The following is a 24,053-nucleotide window of genomic DNA, read 5'->3' as shown; positions in this document are numbered from 1 at the left end:
GTATTTGCCTGTAGGTTGAATCGTTTTATTCAGGCTATGATCAGGGCCGTAGCCAGGGTTCCGAAATAGGGGAGGTCCAGCAAGGGGAGGTGGATTCGGCGGCGCCCGTTTTTTCCCCCCCTTTTTAAGCCATATTTAGAGTAATATATCATTTTAAATCAACATTAGGATTATACTGTTGTGATGTCATTATTCAGTATATTCTCTTTCATGTCACCACCTGCTCAGCTCTCCTGTCAACATAATTGTAACTAACAAACACAAACTGTTTTAGCCAAATTCATATCAAAATGACACCTACAAACACAGGTACACAACCCAAGCCGTACACAACACACAAAGTCATCATCGATAATAAAAAAAAACATACAGAGGGACATTTATTTATTCCTGATAGGAACAATTGAAAAATAAAATAAAATATATTATGTTGTTTTTAACTTTACACCACCTCTTTTTGTTACTTATTGGGTCATGAAACTGAAACCATGCATATAGCCACCTGCATACCTGACTTCGGGAGCTTGGCAATTGGCATCATGCATGATTAGCCAGTAGCATCCCAACGTGTCACACAGGTAACATTACTTAAGAGACAGACTAGACACTTACTTTCTTGGTTGTTGCTAAAAAATCTGTCAGTGTCACTCACTGTCTGTCGTTCACTCGCTCACTGTCTCGCAGCTCGCTCACCTTCAATTATCTCGCCAGGCAGACAGACAGTCATCACTCACCACCATGCTGCTGCTCTCTCGGAATCAAGTTACCGCGGACGCGGCGTCAGATGACTTCCTGCCTGACCTGCCTTTCGTTTCAAAATAAAAGCGATCCCGTGTTTTTCATGCTTTTCCATTGATTGTTTTATAAAAAAAAAAAAAAAAAAAAAAAACCCCCCCAATTTCTCTGAAATATTAGGGGAGGTCCGGACCTCCCCGTCCTCATAGCTAGCTACGGCCCTGGCTATGATCTGTGATGCGCTGAGATATCCAAATTGGCATGAAGAGATGACAGCATGTAGCCGCAACCGGAGTTACCGGACTGGAGTATCTCGGTGGATCGGGACCTTGGAAGGGAAGAATGTGATTGGTTTACTGGACACCACCAATCCAACACTTGTGAATAATTCTACGCTTAAAAAGGCATGGTTAAATGGTTAGCGCCGCGCATTCTGCTGTTTAGCGCCAAGGAAAAATTAGGGAATGCGCCTGACCACGCCCACTAATAGCGCTGCGCCAAGCCATAAACTCAAATTTAAGGCCAGGGGGAAGATAGAGCCCTGCATAGCTAAAACTGAGGAATCCAAAGCATGTACTGTATTCTCACTCCTAATCTATTAGAATACATATAGCAGCAATGATCAGAAATGACATTAGTGAACATTTCCTTAACTCATTCTCTGCCAGGGTTATTTCGGTCTGTGTGCTCCCAGTGCCAGGATTTTGAGCATATTTCCTGATCTTCCAGGACCCACAGAATATTCTGTGCAAGGAATAAAATTACACAACATATCTCACAATAAAGCAGAGACTCTCTTCTTACCCCTTGTAAAAAACTGAAACTCGACCATGTTTCCTTGTTTAGTTACAAGCAGTGGAAGTTAGCTTGTTTTCACTAAAAATGCCCTCCTTTGTAACAGAAATAGGAGAAAAATAGGTTTTTAGTGAATGACACCGTTTCAAGCAGAACTCTCTTTTGAGCCTTTTATTTTTTGCCTCAGTGACACATCAGACATATACAGTATTTGTTTTCCCAAATAAATAAATAAAAAATAAAAAATAAGAGAATGTATTTTACAGTTGCCATGTGGATTTTTAGCTTAGCTTGATAAAAGCATAAACAAATGGAACGAACCCAGGTCACACTCACACACTCTCTCTCTCTCTCTCTCTCTCTCACACACACACACACAGGAATAACGAGTGCTGTAACGTTACCTGCTGTCACGTTACCTCTCATAACTAACGTTAGCACAGAAGATCACACAATAGCTACGTTAGTGCTGTAAACTTTGAAATGTTTATGTGACACATGTTTTGCCTTGGTTGCTGGGGACGGGTGTGTGACGCGGTTTGACGCGTTTGATCCATGTGAGTCCCCTTCCCTTGAGTGTGACAGAGCTCTCAAGCTGGCAAGCTGGCAAGAGGAAACGTGAAGCGAGTCATGCCGGCGGCATAAGTTATAAACAATGCGTGACAATTATACTCGAATGTTGTGTGTGATCATTTCATCTCAAACGCGATACAAAAAATAGGCTACTTTTTACCATCGTCATCGCTCCAAGTGGCACCCATTTCTCCTCCTCCGATTCATCCGTGTCAGAACGCTGTGAAGGGGAGCCTTCGTAGCAACAACAAAAACGCTGGCGTCTTCCTCGCCATCGTCGCCAGCCGAGAACTCTGGATCGGACTCTGTTTCGACCACAGGCTCCACCCATAAATACTAAACTAGCGGGTTGCTTTTATCAGTTTGACTTGAAACAATGTCACAGGCTGGGAAAGTGTCTGATGTAATGTAAACACCCAAAACATGAAAGTACGTCCGAGTACGTCTTTGGCACAGAACGCCATTGTAAAAAGTACGTCCGAGTACGTCTTTGGCAGAGAATGAGTTAATGTTAATGCACACTAGGGCATTCACGACTAGTGAATTTTACTAGTCGACTAGTCGTCCCTAAAGGTAGTCGACTAGTCTGAGTTTTTTTCTCCCCCCAATAAAAACGCTCAACTCACCTCAAAAGGTCTCAAATACAACCAGGCAGCAGGGCTATTGAGATGCAGGCATAACTAGCTAATGTAGTAGACCTTTTCTGACCAAGCTTGATTCCCAAAGCATTTGGCAACTAGACAGGCAACACGGAGGCGGATTTATGCCTCCACCATTATTTCATTCTTAACACATTCACTGCCAGCCGTTTTTTTTTTACTGTAGGTAGCTTCTGCCAAAGGTTTTTTTTGAGGATTCTGGCTCATCTTACAAGAGCCGAGGATTATTTTCTGCTTGGACTTTGTGAACACAAAATATCTCAAAAGTACTAATAGAATGTGTGCTTTCTCTGTCTAAAAGAGTTAGTTTGTAGACTTAGTAGTTATGTAGATATTAGCCGTTGAGTACAGCATGGTTTCAGCGTCTGAGACTGAAAGCTGAGATAATCGCAGTTTTGTGAAATTCACAATTCAGTATGAGAATGAGGCTCGTTCGTTTTCGGTTGTGAGCTCAGCTGGAATGAAGCTGCTTGCGATTCTGGGCTTTCTGCTGGTGTTTCAAAGGTGTTTCAAAGTGTGTTGCACCCATAATCTATTATGCAAATTTGCAATCCCCCACCGCCAGCTCCCAGCACGAAAGCGAAAGCGTTTTCGCCAATCCATTTTCATGAGAATGGCTTCCTCACGCTGCTTTTTGCTTGGCTTCCTCTAGTCTGGAGAGCACTGTCGCCACTTAGTGGGTCGGTGGAATGGGTTGTACGGTGGCTCCCATATTTATATAGGAGATGTAAAAGGGTTAGATGCACGTCCCACCGTCAAAAACATTTTTTTTTTTTTTTGACGAGTCAACTCGTCATTGGCAGTCAACCGTTGGATTTTTTTTGACGAGTCAACTCGTCATTGGCAGTGAACGTGTTAAGTCCAAATCGCCATTTGAGGCAAATTGGAAGAAATTCCGTCAAGGCGCTGCTGAGATGTTGTGTTACAGAGCTTGTAAATTGGGTGTGTGAGGTCACAGTGACCTTGAACTTTTACCTTTAACCATCAAAATCTAATCAGTTCATCCTTGAGTCCAAGTCGATGTTTGAGGCAAATTTGATGAAATTCCGTCAAGGCATTCCTGAGATATCACGTTAACAAGCTTGAAAATGGCGTTTGAGAGGTCACAGTGACCTTGGCCTTTGACCTTTGACCACCAAAATCTAATCAGATCATCATTGAGTCCAAGTCGATGTTTGAGACAAATTTGATGAAATTCCGTCAAGGCATTCCTGAGATATCGCGTTAACAAGCTTGAAAATGGCGTTCGAGAGGTCAAAGTGACCTTGACCTTTGACCACCAAAATCTAATCAGATCATCCTTGAGTCTAAGTCGATGTTTGAAGCAAATTTTATGAAATTCCGTCAAGGCGTTCCTCAGATATCACGTTAACTCATTCAGGGCCAATGACGTCTTTGACGTGTTATCAGGAATAGCCCAGAGGGCCAATGACGTGTTTGACGTGTTTTTGTTTTTATTACTGCAGCGCGTAGTTCAAACACTTCCTCAGCCTGTGACATAGTATCAGGTCCCTAGCATCTAAGACAACACGTGAACAAACACATACCGCAGCTGTTGTTTTGAAATTGAGCAGGAGGAAAAGCAGAAAACGGATAAACGCTTCCTAATGTGCAGACAGGAGAAACGCCATTGAAACGCCCCTCGGCGCGCTGCAGGAGCTGGTCGCTTTCCTGTGTGCCAGCCGGGAGAAAACGGGAGAAAGTAATCCAGAGATGCGTTTGATCATCGGAGGAATGAGGAAATGATCGATCAGAGGGCGGTGAGGACGTGTTGAATAGCCGAGGGGAAAACGGGAACGATCAAATAGCAGGGAGGATACTAGGACAGGGAGACATGGACGAGGACGGGTGGACCAGAACAAAACAAAATAAACACACAAGGCAGAAGCGGCAGTCACAGCAGCCCGCTGTCCGTTCTCAAGAGCTATTCAGTTGGTTCATGAAATCGCTGGGCTGCGTGCCCTCCAGTGTTGCTCCTGGCCAATCCCGGCGCCACAGGGCGTGGTTATTGCTTATCCTATGTGGGGTTAGAAATCACGCAACGAAGGGGGATCGTGTGTGTGTGTGTGTGTGTGTGTGTGTGTCTGTCTGTCTGTCTGTCTGTCTGTCTGTCTGTCGGTGTGTCTGTCTGTCTGTCTGTCTGTCTGTGTGTCTGTCTGCACACTCACTCACACTGCTGTATTGTTGAATGTAAAAAAAAAGCACTTCATGTGTATATATATATATATATATATATATATTTTTTTTTTCATTTGTGTCATAACGAATAGTATTTACATGTCTGATGTCAATACAGTTCAAAATAAAAGAATTGAGAGCGAGTTCTGCCTGAGAATGTGTATTTTACAGAAATTGCCTTTTCTCCTGTTTGTCATCTCAGAGAGACCTTTTGGGTGAAAACAGGGTGTATATAAATGGATATAAGTAGAGTACAGAACATGCTAAAAGCTCACTTTTTTTCCCTGGTGAACCCAGAGACGTACATCTTCATTTTGAGGTATTGCAAATCACTCTGGTGCTAATAGATAACTTACTGTGGGTCTTGAAAGATGACCAACAATTATGAAAATCTTTGGCCTGTGCTAAATATTGGCAGTCCTAAACTGGCCATGAATGAGTTAACGAACATCGGACGGACGGACGGACATATGTACGGACGGACAACCCGGATCCATAATGCCTCCGGCCTGGCTATCGCCGGCGGAGGCATTATGAATTAGTATAAAACGTCATGGCTGATGGCTGTTTTCTCTAACGTTATACTTTTATAATCCAGATAGGCCAAGGCTTCACACGTTAACGTTTCGTTGTTTTTCCACTTTTAATTTGAAGACGAAAAAGGGAAATGGTACGTGTGAAATGATAGAATTGACAGACCAGTGTCAATTCAATGTACTATCACACCATTTCCCTTTTCGGCCTTCAAATTAAAAGTGTGAAACCCAGCTAACAAAAACGTTGCATTATTCACAAACAAATGGGTAACATTACTTAAGTAATGACAGCTAGTCATTTAGTAAAGCATGGTTAAAACTAACTCCACTTACACTTGAAGGTCTGCCATGCTGCTATCCTGCTGGCTGTGTAGTCCTGCTTTGGGGCGCGAGGAGAGGTTTTCCTAAATTAACGTTAGTTAGCAACCTAGCCTGGGCCACTGTCCACATACAGTCCGGTAGGATGCTTCCTAGTATCCATCAAAAGTGACTTTCCTGACACCGTACAAACAACTGGCTGCACTAAAATGAAGTAATGGTTTATGCTATTGAGTATTCTAAAATAAAAACGAAAAGAAAGTGATGTGAGGTTTGTTATGGTTGCACTGGTTCTTCTTCGTCGATTGGATGGTCTTAATGGTCGCAAGGTACGCACAGCGCCCCCCAGTGGCATATCTGCTGTACTGCATTATTAACACTGCACTGTGGAAAGCGGGAAAACCAAGAATGACGACTAGTCGACTACTAAGCACAGTGTCGACTAGTGGTTTTACTAGTCGACTAGTTGACTAGTCTGTGAATGCCCTAATGCACACACACAAAAGAAAAATAAAGATAAGAAAGACAAGTCCCAAACCTTCAAGTCCAAGTCAAGTCTCAAGTCTTTGAGGACAAGTCTCAAGTCACTGTGTGTGTGACTTATGTGCGACTCAAGGTCCAAGTCCCAATCTCATATATATGAACATGCTGTGTGTGTGTGTGTGTGTGTGTGTGTGTGTGTGTGTGTGTGTGTGTGTGTGTGTGTGTGTGTGTGTGTGTGTGTGTGTGTGTGTGTGATGTAACTATGAATCAGTGTCTTTTTACATCAATACAATTGCCACACAATTAATTGTGTGGCAATTAAAGTTCTATTCTACTCGACTCTATTCTATTTTATGTTATTTTATAGATAGGTAGACAGACAGGCAGGCAGGCATGCAGACAGACAGACAGACATACAGACAGACAGACATACAGACAGACAGATACATTAGATAGATAGATAGATAGATAGATAGATAGATAGATAGATAGATAGATAGATAGATAGATAGATAGATAGATACCTTTAAAGTTAGGTCTTATCCTGGCATCATATCCAGATGTCCTCCCCATCAGTTTGTCCAGGAAGTCAGAGGGAGACATTGGGGCCTGGCGGCTGTTAGCAGCATGGCCCACCTCTTTACATCGCCCCCTGCTGGAATAGACAGAAACCAAACCCACACAAAGACAGGCAACACTATCAGTGATAATACATTTTCATATCAATAAATATCCACTTTGCAACTCTCTGTCACTGATTGACATAGCACAAATGTAATTCAACCTACTTTACATCATGGTCTGGGTGAATATTCGTTTCTGATTGGCCGGCAGGTCTGCATTAAAACCATGTAACGCACATGTCCAGCTCAAGTCTAATGTTGTAAATTCATCCACTACCCGCAACCTACACAGCTGTTTAATCAAACAGCAGAGCTCACATTGTCCAACTCGCTACATATAAGCTGACGTAGCGAGTCGCTCCATCAGCTTCTATGAGCTCAGCGGACTAGCTGACGGGATGGTAACGATTGTTACAGGTATTAGACGGTTCTCGGGTCTCTCAAATCAAACAATCTGATTGGTTCACAGCTGTGGTATATTGAGCAGATACCACAGCTAGAGCTACTTTGTATAGTATCACTCCGCGTTGCCACACGACATGGATAGTGGCTGTCTGTGTGCTCCCTGGCTGTATGACACCAGTCTCATGGAATATGGGATTCGGGGCCGCAATAAAAAGGAGAGGACTTGGAAGTGAGCAAGGAAGTAGGACTGCCAACAGGAGCTGCTGGTACAGTTCTACACTGCCATCATCCAGTCTGTCCTCTGCAACTCCATCTCTGTCTGGTTTGGCTCTGCCACCAAACAGGACAAGCGCAGACTTCAACGGACAGTCAGGACCGCAGAGAAGATCATCGGTGCGAACCTGCCCTCCATCCAAGACTTGTACTCCTCCAGAGTAAAAAAAAAAGGGCAGGAAAGATCATCACGGACCCATCTCACCCTGGCCACGACCTGTTTGAACTCCTCCCCTCGGGCAGACGCTTCAGAGCTCTGCACGCCAAAACCAATAGATGCAAAAACAGTTTCTACCCACAGGCCATTACTCTGTTGAACACCTTAAAACCACTTAAACCAGCCACTCACTTAATTTATGTTCATTGTCTTGTCTACGAAACTTGTTGTTTAGTGTTGCACATTCTACTGCACACATTTATTGTACATTCCCTTATATACTCATATTTAAAATGCAATCCCTGTATAAGCCTTGTTTACAAACCTACTTAGCGTTGTTGCACTACTGTACATCCCCTTATATATTCATATATAAAAATGCAATATCTGTATAAACCTTGTTCACAAACGTTGTTGCACACCTACCGTACACTTTGACTGTACACTCCCTAATATATTCATATTTAAAAATAGCCACTTTACTATGTTGTATATAGCACAGTCACCACATTGTATATAGCAGTCACTGTAAAAAGAGTATTTTTTACAAAGTATTCTTGCCTTGACTATGTGTAACCTTCTTTCTCCTTTTTTTATTTTTCTCTATATGTGTGTACTTGTGTACTCTGTGTGTACTTGAGAGCAAAGCTAACCGGAGCCCAATTCCTTATATGTGTTTGCATACTTGGCCAATAAAGCTGATTCTGATTCTGAAGTGGTAAGTTTTGAAAATGTGTTGTATTCCAGCATCGGTTGTACTACGAACCAAGTTAACGTAGCACACGCAGCCTGTTTGTTTGCGCAACCGCTAATGTTTACCTGTCAAAGCCAGCTGTACTAGGCTAACGTTAGCTAACATTAACGTTAGCCTACTATAGCTGGCTTTCACAGGCATACGAACAACTAATAGCCTACCTTTTAGCTGGAATAAAAGAAGACACACCCTCTCCTGTCGTCTGCGTCTGTTACACAGTTCTGCGGCTACGATGGCCTGCTCCTCGCATCGGCCGAAACGTCTCTGCAGGACCCCCATCACCACATCCCAGTCCTTTGTATCAGCTATTGCCGACACGCACGCTGTAGCCTCGCCCTCGAGGGCCATGACGAGGTAGCTGGCTCTCTCCCTTCTCGTCCAGCCATTCCAATCTGCAGCCTCTGTAAACTGCTTGCAGTATGCCTCCCATTCGACTTTACCGTTGAATTTTGGCGGGGTGATTTCCTTTCTTCCCCGCCGCTCGCCGTCCTTTGCCGCCTCGACCCGTGTCCCGTCTTTGTCCTCGGGCCGTAGGCTGGCTCCGCTGGGCTGTGGCACAGCCTCCATGGCTACAGCGGCAGTGTCAACCCGCTCGATCTTCACTCTCACCGGTCCCGGTTCTTCCGCTCCTTCTCCCGCCTCGCTAGCTTGCCTGCTAGCTCCCTTGGGCTGCGGGCTAGCTTCCGTGGCTACGGTGCTAGCTCTGTCTGGCTCGGATTTTATTTTCACCAACCCCAGGCTTTCTGTTGTTTTTCTTTCTTGGTTCCCTGTGGTAGCAGCTGCGTCTACCCAGACATCATCCTCCTCGGCCGGCTGGTAGTCTGCCCCGGCTCTCGCCTCTCCCGCCTCTCGATTGAGCCGCTTGCGCTCTTTCTTCAGGAACTTGTTAACCATTTCGCCAAATCTGGAGGCAATATTCACCGTTTAAACTTCTGACGCCAGTGTAACGTATCCGGTATCTCATGAGGCAGAGGCTTCTTGATGGTACAAGGGTCTTTATTCACAGTTAGTTATATTACAACTCTCAGCGGTTGTCACGCTCAAAGCTAGCAGCTTTCCCTTCGAGTAGTGTGTCAAGACTGACGCGCATGCTCAGTTCACTCCGGAAGTATCCCCACAGCATAGTGTTCCCCAATACAACACTCCCACACAACAGTTCCTATCTGCAGTCGAGACACTACCAATGCTCACCCCTGTATGTGTACTGCTGATTCGCTACAATATCAACGATACTGATGGACACATATTCCAAAATGGTACCACTGGAAGGGGCCTGGATGCTATATAAAGCTGCTGGTAAGACATAGTCTCCCTTAATAAGTTCAACTCTGTGGTATAATATGTTGGCAGTTGAATAAAATTAAATAAAAAGTCCTATCTACTTCTTCTGTAATAATAGCTGGTTGACATGTGCCCATTAATCATCCTATATGTTATGTAGGTGTAAATGTTAGAGTGCATTACAATAATAAACATTTTGTCTGTCTGTACACAATTGTACATGCTCCTAAACAGGAGGATCAGGCCAGCGAAAACTAAGTGTTCTGGCACCCGAGGCTGAGGGTTACACAGGTGCCTACCTTTCCAAAGCTTTTGGTGGAAAGAGCTGTCTGTACATCATACCCATCCAGGACACCTTGGACATCTCCCCCCTGCCCTACTCATCCAAGGAGTTTGAAAAGATGCCAAAAGCACGATGTACCACGTGTCATCTGAGCATGCCTGTTCAGCTGCTGGCTTTACACGCCCAGGAGTGTGAGCCGCACAATTATTCTGACAGCATAGATTTTGAACAGGTAATGTTAACTGTAATGTTATCCCACTATTTAGGGTGATCATTGTCCTTGTTCCCTGGATCTACAGCTTTTTGGTCATTACTCTTTCAGAATTTGGCCCCAGATGTGACCACAGATGTCGATGAGTCTCCAGCTTTGCTCAATCCTTGGAATGTAAGCTCCCTCATTTGTATCTGTTTGTTTAAACAATTTCCATTGTATGTGTGATTGATTGACATTCTTCCTAAATTTTATTATAGGCATCTCCTGGTGTGCACCCATGTACAAGCTCCTCTCACAAAACAGATGCTAAGGTAAAAACAATGCATTGCTGGTCAGTTACAGTAATGCACATGACATTTTGCAGACATTTTGCATCTGACAGTTTCACTTTAAAATGTGATCTTTTTTCATAAAGGTTGCCTGTCCGTTGTGCTTGGAGTTGTTTCCTGAGTATTTTGTTGAAGTACATGCCAGCACCTGTCGAGAAAGGTTTTCCCCTATTATGCATATCTAACACATTGTTTATTCACTTTATTTATTCTTGCATAGTGTTGAACATTGTTAACCCTAATTTTGGATTCCACTGATGATGGCATATCACCTTAAATCTTTGCTTCCAGTAAATTGCAAGAGATACACGTCATTGATTTGGATGAGGACAAAAATACCAGTGAAGAAGAATTGAAAGGCAGAGACAAACAGTGTAACAGGTACAGCTAAACATTTTTCCTACCTCTTTAACTTGTCTCCAGAAACTGATTTCCCTGTTTCCTTACAGTCTAACACTATGTTCACACTGCAGGCCGAACTGGCCTGAATCTGATTTTATCCCCCTTATGTGTCCCACATCTGATTTTTTTTTTTTTTTTTTTTTTCACAACAGTGTGAAAAGCAAAAAACACATCAAATCTGATCTTTTCAAATCACATTTGGGCAACTTTCATCTGTGGTTCAAAATCAGATACAGATCTGATTTTTGGAAATGCAACCTCAGTCTGAATAGTAATGTGACCCGTATCAGAATTCAATGCGACCTTGACGTCACTCTTGGTCGACATTCGTCACAATTAGGTCACATTTTTAAAGTAATGTGAACAGACACTTGGAAAAAAATCGGATCAGGAAAAAAGTCAGATTCAGGCCATTTGGCCTGCAGTGTGAACGTAGTCTAAATAACTTTGTTTTTTCCTTCAAGTCTTGCCAAAGCCATCGACACACTGAGTGGACGAGTTGACGTCACAGGGATTTTCAACATTTGTGTCACAAGAGAGGACATGTTTAACAGGGGTATGAAGCAGTGGAGGCGCCAAAAGACAACTTCTCCACAAAAGACCCTCCATGTGTCCTTCATAGGAGAATATGGAATAGATAACGGGGCTCTCAGGCTGGAATTCTTAACTGGTAGGGTTTACTCTTCCTCATATGTAATAGAAATATTACATAGGGTTTGTTGTGGCTTTTCCCTGGTTGCATGCAACCTCTGTGCAATGGTTTTATGTGTGCTGTACATTCTTGATGTATTGATCAACTTTTCCTTTCAATCACAGAAATGATTCGAGGTGTTGAAGCCACATTGTTTCAGGGAGGGCATAAAGGGAAAACACCAAAGTATTCAATCCCAGACTACCAAAAAGACAATTTCAAGTATGTACAGTGGTAGACGGATCAATAAGCGTGCCTTACCGCAAGCTGTGTATTGACGCGCGGCGGCATTAAAACTAATTGAGGTGTAGTTGCACCGTTGACCACCAGGTGTCATCTGTGAGCATCCTTGAGAGCATCCTGACTGAGAGAAATACTGGAATATGGAACCCTGACTGAAGACGTTTGTTTATTCATGTAGCCTAATTAAAAACATTTTCAATGATAGCCTGAGGTGTCTGACTGTTTTTAATCATTTACAAACGAAATAACCTTAAATTTGAGCTGAGTTGGTAGCCTACTTGGTTCGTTGTCTGTGTGTTTCAAATGAAACTATAAGCTATTATAGGCGTGGGGAGCGGTGGAGCGCCGGGAAGAAAACAGGTCATTACACCAGCTAAATAGGCCCCAATATAGCGTTAAAATAAAATAAAAAAGTAGCCTATAATGTTAATTTAATTTCGGACCATCTGAATATGTTTTATTTATGAGCGAGGGGAACCAACAACATTGGGCATCGTGGCCAGTTTCATTGACGGGACGTTCATGGGGCACACCATTCTGTTAGGCTGTGATCACATGATCACATACAGGGTCACCATACCGCTGATCGCATTTACCGAAAGTATGAAAGTGTGCTGAAGAATTGGAACGTGCAACGATGTGTTATTCGTGTAGTGACTGACAGTGCAAAAGCAACATCAAGGCATTTAATAAAATCCCTGGCCTGGAAGAGGCCAATAAATAAATAAATAGATAAATAGATAAATAAATAGATAAATAAATAGATAAATAAATAAATCAACAAATAAATCAACAAATAAATAAATAGCATTGACTTGCATGATCGACTTTATGCATCACAGACACACCATCAAGTAGCCTAATTAGGGGCCGTTCTGAAAGACAACGCCGCATATCAAACAGCTGCAGTCTGCATAGTTGGTCGGGGGAATAGCTACTAGTGATGCGCGGGTCAGGTTTTTTTAAAGCCCGCACCAACCCAACCCGTAAAATCGGCTTTAATGCCGAGCCCGCCCCAACCCAGAAACCCGCAAAATGACAATTTATTGTAATATGTCTCTGGACTCGGGGCAAAGCGCTGCTGCGCTCTCCAAGGTGCAGAAATGCTTCTGTACTCCCCCTGAGAAGATCTATGGTTAAATAAACAGACAAACTGTTCCAAACGTGTTCTTTATTGGCGAACAAACAGCAGAGCATAGCATGCACAATGCAGCACACAGCAGCAAAACATTGTCATGTTAAACATGTAACCATGAGGAACGTCTTTACTTCTCTCATGCACAGTAGGCTAAGGCTACATTCTTCACATCTTAACGGTGCATTTCTTAAAGAATAGGTGTTTTAAACATGAAGTATCTCTCACAGAGATCCAAACGTTAATTTATTATGAACAAATAGGCTACCTGTTTTAACATACACCCGCACATATCACGTTCACACAAACAAACTATTCTCTGAACGCTTAATTTTAGGCTATAGCTATAAACATGAACTATCTTCTTTCTGTATTCTGTGAGTAATACATTACACACGTTTCAGGTGCAATGTTATAATAGCCTACACAACATTCTGAAATGTCTAAATCGGACCAGTTGTATAGGCTACCTTTTTTCCTCTGTCTGTCGCGCTCGCATTCACCGCAGCCAGCAACATTTTGCGACTCATTTTCTTTTGAATTGATAATCAGGCTCGTTTATATGCGTTGTAACTTCATGTTGTGATTTGCATTGACCATTGGTTAGATTTGAGCATGCAGGGGACGGGATATGGGCAGATCCCCGTGCGTAATCACTGTGGCAGCTGCTGGTAATGGGGAATTGCGTTCAGGTGTGCGCGCATCAGACCAAACTCAACTTCAATGGAAACGCCTACAAGTCGCAATTGTACATTGTCGAAGTTGTAGAAATATCGCAATTATTTTGCGAAAAACTGTAATGGAAACACAGCTACTGACAGTTTAATGCCAGTTTAATATTATTGATCCCAGAAATGTGGGTTGTTGTTCTTATACCCTCTGGTGTTCATTCCAGGTAGTTCAGGATAGAACTTTGTCCAGATGAAGACAAACCATGTGTGTAACCTGCTGGTTTCTTACCTTTAAATGCCTACTGGCTATTCAAGTTGAATTGAATAAACAGAAACCTGTTCACAAGGACTTACTTCTAGTCATTATTTATGTTGCACACACATATTTTGAATGGCTTCGACAGACTTCAAATGACCCATTTTAATCTAGATTAATCTAGATTAATGACCAGGATTAATCTAGATTAATCTAGATTAAAAAAATTAATCTATTCCCATCTCTAATATATATATATATATATATATATATATATATATATATATATATATAGCCTATATATATAATATTTATTTATTTTTCTAGGGCATATCGGAATTTAAAATAACACCGCTGCAGGGATGAAGGCCTGAAGGCCCTGCGAGCGGGCAGTGTTATTTTCAACTCTGATATGGCAATAAAGGCTTTTTAACCTTTAAACCTTGACCTGTAATACATAAATAAATATGTATATATATATATATATATATATATATATATATTATTTATTTTTAATTATATCATATTTATTAATACATTTATTATATATAGGCTATCGTATTTGTACAATTTATATATTTATAATTTATTTATGTATTACAGGTTGAAGTAATACGCTGAAAGAGTTAATTACAAGCTAAAATAATTAAATATTACAGGCTGAACTATTAGTTTTAGCTTACCATGCCCCTCACGGGCCTCAGACTGGGCCTGCAGAGCTGGGATGAGGGCTGCTGTCATTCTTCGGGCTGATGCGCATTTTAAGAGACACTTGAGATGGGGGTGGAATGTTTCACAAGTCTATTAGTCTATTGTCTCATGTAGCCAACCTATTGAAATGGAAATAAAGGAATGTTGCTCGGCGAACACACTCGCCGCTGGGCGACATGTGTGTGTCAGTGTGTGTGTGTGTGTGTGTGTGTGTGTGTGCGCGCGTGCGTGTGTGCGTGCATGCGTGTGTGTGATTCGATTAAATCTTATGACGTGCTAAGCTCCTGCATTTTAGCACCGCGCGCTCCGCTATCTTCAATGAGGAAATGGAAATCCAGACCTTGTAGTGTAGAAAAGTGTGTGAAAAGTTTCACACACTGAAATCAACTCTCAATAATTGTCAAACTTAATGAATGCTAAACGGTTTTGAAGTCATTCATTTAGTTTGACAATTATTGAGAGTTGATTTGAGTTAAAGTGTGGCCCAGTGATGTCACTGTGATGTCAGTGGTCCACACTTCAACTCGCAATAACTGTCAAACTAAATGAACGATTTCAAAACTGTTTACAGTTTTCTGATTTACTATTGATGCTCTAATGATACAAAGCTGAAAATGGGCGGAGTGTTCCTTTAAGGAGTAGCTCATGACAGGCTATGGTATATTGTGATTATATCGAAGCTAAGGGGTGTTGTTTGGCCCAACGCAAAGCCAAGGACAGACAACCTCCTTGCTGTAATAAGAGAGAGAGAGACACACACAGACACAGACAACCACAACCTGTCTGCGATTTAGACTAGTCTTGTTTTTCTCTTAACACTGTATTCTCATCCATAGGATTGAGCGTCTCTGGCGAGATGTCAGAATCATAGTTACCAACAAGTACCTTGAATTACTGCACTCCCTGGAGAACGATGGACTGCTGGACATCTCATCAACTGAGGACCTGTTCTGTGTGCACTACACAATTCTTCCCAGACTTCAGACAGACTTGGGGATATTTACAGAAGGCTGGAACCATCATCCACTCAGGTCTGAAGGCAACAGGAGTCCAGAGCAGCTATGGCAAATTGGACTGATGCACACAGACATTCACCAGCCTGAGCGTCCAGAGGTATTGCATCATGTTTTAATAATAACAGGCATTGTTAGCAACCTGAGTTTGCTTTATTGGATAGTCACTGAAGTTAGTCATTTTAAATAATATTCTTTACTTTGTGCAATAAGCATTGTCAAAAGAATACAACCTATCCTGTGAGTCTTAAGCCTCTGGCATGCTCAACGCGCATAATCGCGCTCCCGCTGGAAGAGGACCCCCGCTGATCGTTCGTTTCAGCGCTACTGAGCCCTTTGTGTGCTGCTGCTGCTCCGTCCCTCTCCGTGTTGAAACAGGCTGGTGGTGCGGCGCACACCTCGCGCTGGTAGCTTTGTCTCGAGGTACGCGCTGCGGTGCGCACCGACCTCGCGCCCCGACCTCGCACCCCGACACGCCCAGTGCGATGACGTCAAATTAGCCACGCGGGGGTGTGCGCGTTGAGCATGCCAAGGCCTTTACTCATTAAGCGAAACCTGAAACATCCTTTTTCTGGGCAATTACATCCAAGTCATGTGATATTCTAACTTTAGAGGCATTTGCACAGAGTTACAGGCTGCCATATTGGAAGAAAGTCTAAATTAAAAAAAGAATGTAGCCACGGGCGGCAATTCATGTGTTCAAACCTTTTCACGCTCAATGGAAGGATGAAGCCACAGGTGGTTACTGTGCTACTCTGATTTTTTTTTATAAGACCCAATAATAAAGTCTCTATTATGATTTTCAGGAGCCAGATGTTGACTGGGAAATTGCTGGTGATTACAATGGAGAAGACGAGGATGCAGGCATTGTCATTCCTGAGTTTGAGTGCCCTTTGAGTCCAGAGGACATAACTGAAATGGAGTCCGTTTTCGAGACATTGGACCCCAACACTACAGTCAAGGAACTATACTTACTCTGTCGCGAGTATGTAGCTGGGAGATGTGGCTTTTAATGACTACAGTCAAACCAGGCAGGGGGTACTAGACCTCTGAAGCGAGGCCAAGGCTGCAATGCAATCCTATGGAGAAATCACCCTACTTCTCACTTGATTTATAACCTCAATAAACGTTTTCAAAATGTGTTTATGGTCTCAATCTCTAGTTTAAAGCCTTCTTCAATACAGTATGATGTTTATTTTTCACATTTTGGCCTCACTGATTTTATATTTGACGATAAAGCAGGGTATGATCAGGGCCATAGACTGGACGATGCTCCTTCCCCCGCTCCGCCCTTATGCCCATATCAGTCACTTCTGTGTGTAAATTTTGAAGATTGGCCTTAAAGCCATAGTCCACAAACCAGTCTGTAACATCACGGATGTTACATCCATTTTTTATATGTAGTCTGAGTCAAACGAAGGATATCTGCACAATTAGCGAGTGCAATTGTCACTTTATTGTGCTAAGCTTTGGAAGGCTGATATTTTAACATTTGACAAAACTACATGTGCAGTTCCCTCCTACTTCTAGGCTCATTTAAACACCTCTTGGACCTATTCTCATTCAACAAAATGTCTGATTGTTCCTTTAAGTGTGAACAAAGGCAGTGTATATATTTTTTAAATAAACATTAGCCTCTATTTTGGCCAATATAAACATTTAAAGACCAATGAAAAATGAAGTTCATGTAGTGGTTTTCTTTGCTAAAAATGATAGATTTGGAAGGAAATATTGTTTTGGAGGTGATGTATTTGCAATCTGGGCATACTTGATGCCTTTTAAATGGGCTATTTTAACAAACTACTACTTTGAGATTGTCTTGATTCTCATTTTTGTTTAAGGCTCTGAGACTTCTTTTTTGTTCTTTCTCATTTCTCTCTCTCACATACACAGTCGAACCTGTGCCGGCCTGATTTGTACGGCAAAACCAAACCTATTACCATAATCACCAACATAATGAGAAAATATAGAAAGGGCATTCCATGATTCTGTAATTTTTGTTCAAGTGAATGAAACAAGACTGAATATTGAAAAAAGAACACCACAGGGGGAGTTTAATGAGTGCCTGAATAAAAACCTTCTACTGTGCTTTGGAATATATCGAATACTGCCTGACTGTTTTACTAACTTTTTCTTAGGTGTCACTGCTTTTTTAACACTTCCCAGAGGAAAGAAAAATCGGAATTGAGATCTCTTCAATCTCTCATTTGTTTCTCCTAGACAGAAATGAGATAAGTGTGGTACAAAAAGGAGATTACTGCTTAGGTCTCATGTTTCTCGTTTTTTTCTCCCGAGAAACAGACTTGAGCATGTCTCAGATCAGCCTCTGTTGAGCTATACAAGAGATCTCAAAAAAGTCTTAAATGATGTTCAGATTAGTCAGATTTTTGCATCTCAAACTTTGCTCAGACTGATATAAAAGAGAGCTCTCTACATAATCTCATTTAAATCCCATTTCAGACTTTTAGATGCATCTCAAATTGGACTCAGTCTGATCTATCAAAAAGGTCTCCACACAGGCTTGAATAGTTCTCATGTTCATTGCATTTCATTTGCCTCAATTTAATGTTTAAATTATGTGAAAACATTTTATTTCATTAAATAATTCTGCACACTAGGTTGCATTTTTGTTTTCTTGCTTTATTTCATACAATTTGCATATTCAGAAATCATTAGCTGTCCCAAGTATCTACCATTCTCTACTTATAATATGGTGTTTTCACATACATTTATGAGACCCTGAACACTTAAGATTAATAAAAACAGTTGTAACAAATAGTACTCACAATGAAAACCAACCCTAATATAATTACAATCTCTTGAGGATCAAGATTCAGCTGTGATGGAATTCAAACAAGCATTCAGAAGTGCAGTATGTTAACAGGCGACACCAAGACAGTGTTGTGCAGCTTTAAATACTTCAAACACTAATAGAACTTTTAAGTCTATTCTAAAACATACACAGCATTTGCTGACCCTATCAATACAGTAACATTTGCCATACAGTGCCTGCACTCCTATTGGCTAGTGTGTGCTCAATCATAACTCTCGGACAGTTTAACTGAGCGGGGGCAGTCTTGCAGCAGACTGTGATTTGCACTTTCAAGTGCTCACAGGGCAGGTATTTGGTGTGCATTGTTCTCAGTTGCCCAAATAAACAAGACAAAGGAGAAAACGCACCAGAATTTGATTTAGGGTGGGGCAATATACAGTAGCAACATTATAATATGAGACCAGATATCGTCTTAGATTTTGAATATCGTAATATGGCACAAGTTTCTTTTCCTAGTTTTAAAGGCTGCATTACAGTAAAGGGATGAAATTTTATGAACTTACAAGACTGTTCTAGCTGCTCTATTATTTCCCTTTACCCACTTAGTGATTAAATCCATATTACTGAGGTTTATTTATCAAAAATCGAAATCTCATTGTGTCAATATTTTGTGAAAGCACTGATAGTCAGCGAAGGAAACCCAGTCTTTGCATGTTATTTTGATCAGTCTTGTTTTAATAAAAGTGCTAATGACATCTCACATGTGGAAATACCGCGACTACACAGTGCCTAGCCATGCAGGTGGTAAAGGGTTCAAGCTCTGAATAACAGAGTTGTTGGCCCTTGTGCGATTAAAGTCCGCTTAAATTTGTGTCTCTTGGGCAGTAAAAAGTCCACTTGCTGTTTGCTTGGCGATGGTTAGCCTAGCCACCACCACCACCAGCTATTCCCAGGTTACCAGGTTGCTAGAGATTTCCAAAGCTCTGAAGCACCAGAGAGTTCTTCGGCTCTAATTGACATTAAAATGGTAGAAAAAGACTCACTAAAACACTTAGTAAAAGAAAACGGGAGCTTCAGCTCTAAGTGCCAGCGTGGAGCATCTGTGAAACAGATAGTGCCACAACTGTTTTCTCTAACCAACATGAAAAATAACCATGATAAGCTCGTGGATCAGGATCCTGACTGGGAAAATAAATGGTGATTTGATATTTTGCCATATTGCTCACCTTTAGTTTGATTGACTTGTCTATGACTCCATGTACTGTCTAATCCCTCTCCAGTGTGTTTGGGAAATGTGCAGCAAACACGATACCAGGCATGGAACACAAATCTATGAACATTACCTTGGCCAAAATATTCTCAAGTGCTACAACTGTCCTTTTTACCGGAGTTTCCAGTAAGCGCACAATGTGAAAACATGTACCACCTGTTACAGCATCCCGTAGAAGATGGGTGCCTGCACATGAGAATTCATTCAGAAAAGCAAATTTAATCTCATTTGGAGATTCATCCGTTTCTTTGTAAGAACAAAAAAATGCAATCTGACCATATTTCAACTGCATGTCATCATAAAATGTCACAGTGTAATTGTTCCTTCTTTTGTCTTTGACATACTGCTTTGAGCTGTACACAGTTCTGCCAATGTGAGCTCTTCTGAATGTTTTGACTACATGACTCCGTGAGCTGTGACCAAGACATTTTTCAAAGGCAGACAGATCATCTGCTCCAAGAGACAGATCACAGGATGCACCAATCAGCATCACTTTGCTGACGACATCACCTGCTAGACCACCACAACTGTTGTTACTGCTCATTCTAGCTAACAGCTTAGCAGCTACATTATCTGGGTTTATGGTTTGAGCAATCGTTGGGAGACACTGTATGAGCTTTACAGCATTAACCATTTGCATTGGGATATTCTGGGTCCCATGAATAAGACGAAGTATATGTCCATTTTTGTCCTCAAAATGAAAGCAAGAGTGTGTCCACAAAGGTCCAAGAGCCCTAACGCTATCTGCTAAATGCACAAGCAAGTGTACATTGGCTGTTAGGTATCGCTCACCATAAAGGCTACGTATCTGGGAACAAAAATTCCACAGAAGTCTCTCAGCATGATCTATTTGTGCAGGCGTTATTGACTCCATCAAAAGAATGAATATTGCCTCACTAAGAAGCAGGAAGTGATTGTAGAACACATCTCCCAGAATTCCCCAGAACACAACAGGCCCAAAGGACAACAAAATGGACCGGTACTCAGAAGCTTTAAAGTACATTCGGTGAGAAAATACAGAGCGTGGATATCGTGTCGAAGCGGGGGGCTGAATTTCCTTAATGCGTCTGTCTATTTCATGTACTGACTTGGCCATGCTAAAAGGTTGTCTGGAGAATTCTGAGGAAAACCACAGAAACATCAAAAGACGCATTACCCCTAGCAGAACAGAGTGCATGTAATCAATGCTGGTGCCAGAGATCAAATCATAGCTGTCTAGTTTGCCAAGCCAAGTAGGACCTTTTACCCCATGCACATTGCTTTTTGTTTCATAGGCCTTCTTAGCATCATCCATGTACCTCTTGTGGGTACGAGGGGGCCCTTTCGGATCTGCTTCTTGAAAAGGAAAGGCATGTACATGCCCCCTTAGCCCAGTTTTTACTGTCTGACCAGGCTGTTCACACTTTAAACACCCAAAGTGCCCATTAAACTGTACTGCATTCAGTACTATTGCTTTAGCTGGTAAATCACAAGTCCCTGCAATGGTCAGAACTTTGCATATGAAAGGCTCAGGGGCTCCAGCATACTGGACAAGAACGCCATCCCTTTCAATTTTGTTGAGGGTTTCACACAGCGGTTTAAGAAATGTTAGCATATCTGGCTTTGAATCCCCAAACCAAAGGCCTGCAAAGATCATGTTTTCACGTTTTGTACGTTCCGCAAAACTTAGTTCATTTATGATACAATAAAACGGCCAAACAGAGAATTTAGAGGACTTGAAGATAGGTATTCCGTCTGTGTTCCACATCAAAGAGATGTTTCTCGAATCACTTAGTGGTCCACCGTGAGTTGTGAAACTCTGGTATATTTCTCCGTCATATATTTCCTCTATGTTGTCGCAACCTTTCTTTTGACGTCTGAACCTGAAATTCAATTTTTCCTCAAAACCAGTCTTAGCAAACAAGGACTTCAACTGTGCTTCGACTGGAACCTCAATGAAATATGAAGCTGACCCCTCCGACACCACACTAGCTTCACAAGCTGGACAATGGGTGTCATTACTCTCGACAGACATAAAGCACTTTTTGCAATATTTGTGCAAAAGTAACGAGGAGGAAGCTGAGCAATCAAAAAACTTTTTGAATTTCTGCAAATTCTTAAGACACTCTGTCTGCAGTTCAGCCAGACAGTGAAGGGTAATCAGTGCTAGTAAGTCACTTAAAGCCTTACCTGTAATTTTATGTCTGTTTGCAAATGTCATTATAAGCAAAAGACTCTCAGCAACTGAAATTGGTGCATTTCTGTAGAGTGGACAATCCCCAATGTTCACAGAGTTTTTGACTCCACCAGTTCCCTCCTCTGGTAAGGCCTGTCTGTCTGTCTGATCATCAAATGGAAGCTCATCATCAAAAGCCCATGCCTCAACAAATTCAAGGAGTTGGTCATCGTGAGTGGAGTCTGTGGGATCTAACTGTTCAAAATCAGAATCTGCATCATGGTCCCAATTATGAATCTCCCTTGTGCAGTCTTGTGATATTAGAAATATCTCATTGATGGTAATGAGGTCAGGTCCATTCTGCTCTGAAGCACCTTCAATGTAAGGAGAAGTGCTGCTCTCCGGACTGGAAGGGCTGGAGGCATCTTGTTCACTACAGGACGGATCTGGTCTCTGGCTTGTTGGTCCTGTTTAGAACAGAGGGGGAAGTCACAATCTTCACAAGATCCAGCAGTTAGCGGTCAGAAATATATAGGCTAAGGCTGCATAAATATGTCAAAAATAAATGAAGTACATTTGCCATGCAAATTTCTGGCAGTGTATTAGACAGACAGACAGACAGACAGAAAGACACACACACAGTATAATGTTGAGACATGTCACCTATAGGATGTGCGATTAAACGTTTAAACAGCCCCACCTCGCTAGTCGGCACGAGAAAATACTAGTCGGCTAAACTAATAATAACTCCATTAATAATGGACAATGCCAGACAGTATACATATGTAAACTGTCTAACAGGGGGAAGCCCCCGCACCTGCTCGTGTGCGATATAAACAGACCAGTGTAGTGAAAATGGGACCAGACAGATAACATCTTGTAAAACCAGTGCGATTTGTCAGTCTGATCTTGAAAATTTAAATAAGGTTGTATGTAGGCTGTGTCAGATAAAACTGGCATATAACCACTCGACTGGACAGCAATGCGTATCCACGTTCGGCACAGGCCTATGGACATTAACCTGCAAGGATATCAGGCTGCTGGGTAGTCAGCCACATTCTGCAAACCAATATGACATTGTTTGGCGTGAAAAGATAACGCAGCTCATTACGGCATTGAATGACTGTGCAAGATATGCCTCCACTCAACTCTGCTGAAGGCAAATGCTTCCTAAAGTTAATGGACTATATTGAGGCCGAATACACAGTGTGTCGCTACTCGGTACCACATCTGCTCGGGCTACCATATCTACTCAGGTGAACGGGATTTTTGTATGGGGATTTTGGTTAAATGCTTCAAAGAAAGTCTGTGGTGAACAAAAGTTAATTAAATGGCGAACTTCGTGTTCAGCAAGATAATCTTTACGAATGAGGACCACTTTTATGATTTTTTAAGTGTTTTGTGAAAATCACAAATCTTTTTCAGTTTTGAAATCATATTTTACGCTTCGTCATGAAAGTGGTCCTCATTTGTGAAGATTATCTTGCTGAACACGAAGTTCGCCACTTCATAAATTTTTGTTAGGCAGACCTTATTTCATGTCTTTAACCGAAATCCCCATGCAAAAATCCCATTAGATCTGGTAGCCTGAGCAGATGTGGTACCGACAGTCATGTTTTGTAATGTGCAATGCTCATAATAAATGGCACAAAGTGCCGCACAATATTTTGTGACTAAAGAGCGTAATTAATGGTTTCAAATGGCTTTGAAATACATACAATATTTGTTTCATGATTTTAATCTTGTAGATTAAATTGTGCACAATTGAGTGTTTGCTTACTTGCAGACTATTCTAAAATTAGACTAAGAACAAAAAGGTTGAAAACGGCTAGTTGACAGGGAAATTAGTCACTTTAGAACATCACTAATGTCACCATAGTGAGGTGAGACAATTTTTTAAAATAGCGGTATATAAGACAAGCATTAAGTACCTGGACTCTGCTCTTCATGGGGGTCCTGTTGAAAGGTACCTGGACTCTGCTCTTCAGGTGGGTTCTGCTGAAAGGTACCTGGACTCTGCTCTTCATGGGGGTCCTGTTGAAAGGTACCTGGACTCTGCTCTTCATGGGGGTCCTGTTGAAAGGTAAGATAGAAATGTAGTTTTAACATTCTAGTTCTAACACATTCAGTCAGGAAG

General features: G+C 41.8%; 1 protein-coding gene across 1 annotated transcript in view; it reads right to left on the bottom strand.

Annotated features, from left to right (window-relative positions):
* Nucleotides 1-24,053, bottom strand: part of LOC310776062 (glycine receptor subunit alpha-3-like) — a gene marked incomplete at both ends in the record, with an annotated part of 255,247 nt that overhangs the window by 149,060 nt on the left and 82,134 nt on the right. Inside the window, one exon of the mRNA XM_083636211.1 lies at nucleotides 6,802-6,932. Coding sequence (XP_083492337.1) covers nucleotides 6,802-6,932 — 131 coding nt within the window. The remainder of the gene's footprint in view (nucleotides 1-6,801; nucleotides 6,933-24,053) is intronic.

Source organism: Poromitra crassiceps, assembly GCF_964638095.1.
Source record: "Poromitra crassiceps genome assembly, chromosome: 4".
NCBI lineage: Eukaryota > Metazoa > Chordata > Actinopteri > Beryciformes > Melamphaidae > Poromitra > Poromitra crassiceps.
Note: the sequence above shows the minus strand (reverse complement) of the source record. Positions and strands in the feature narration are given on the sequence as shown.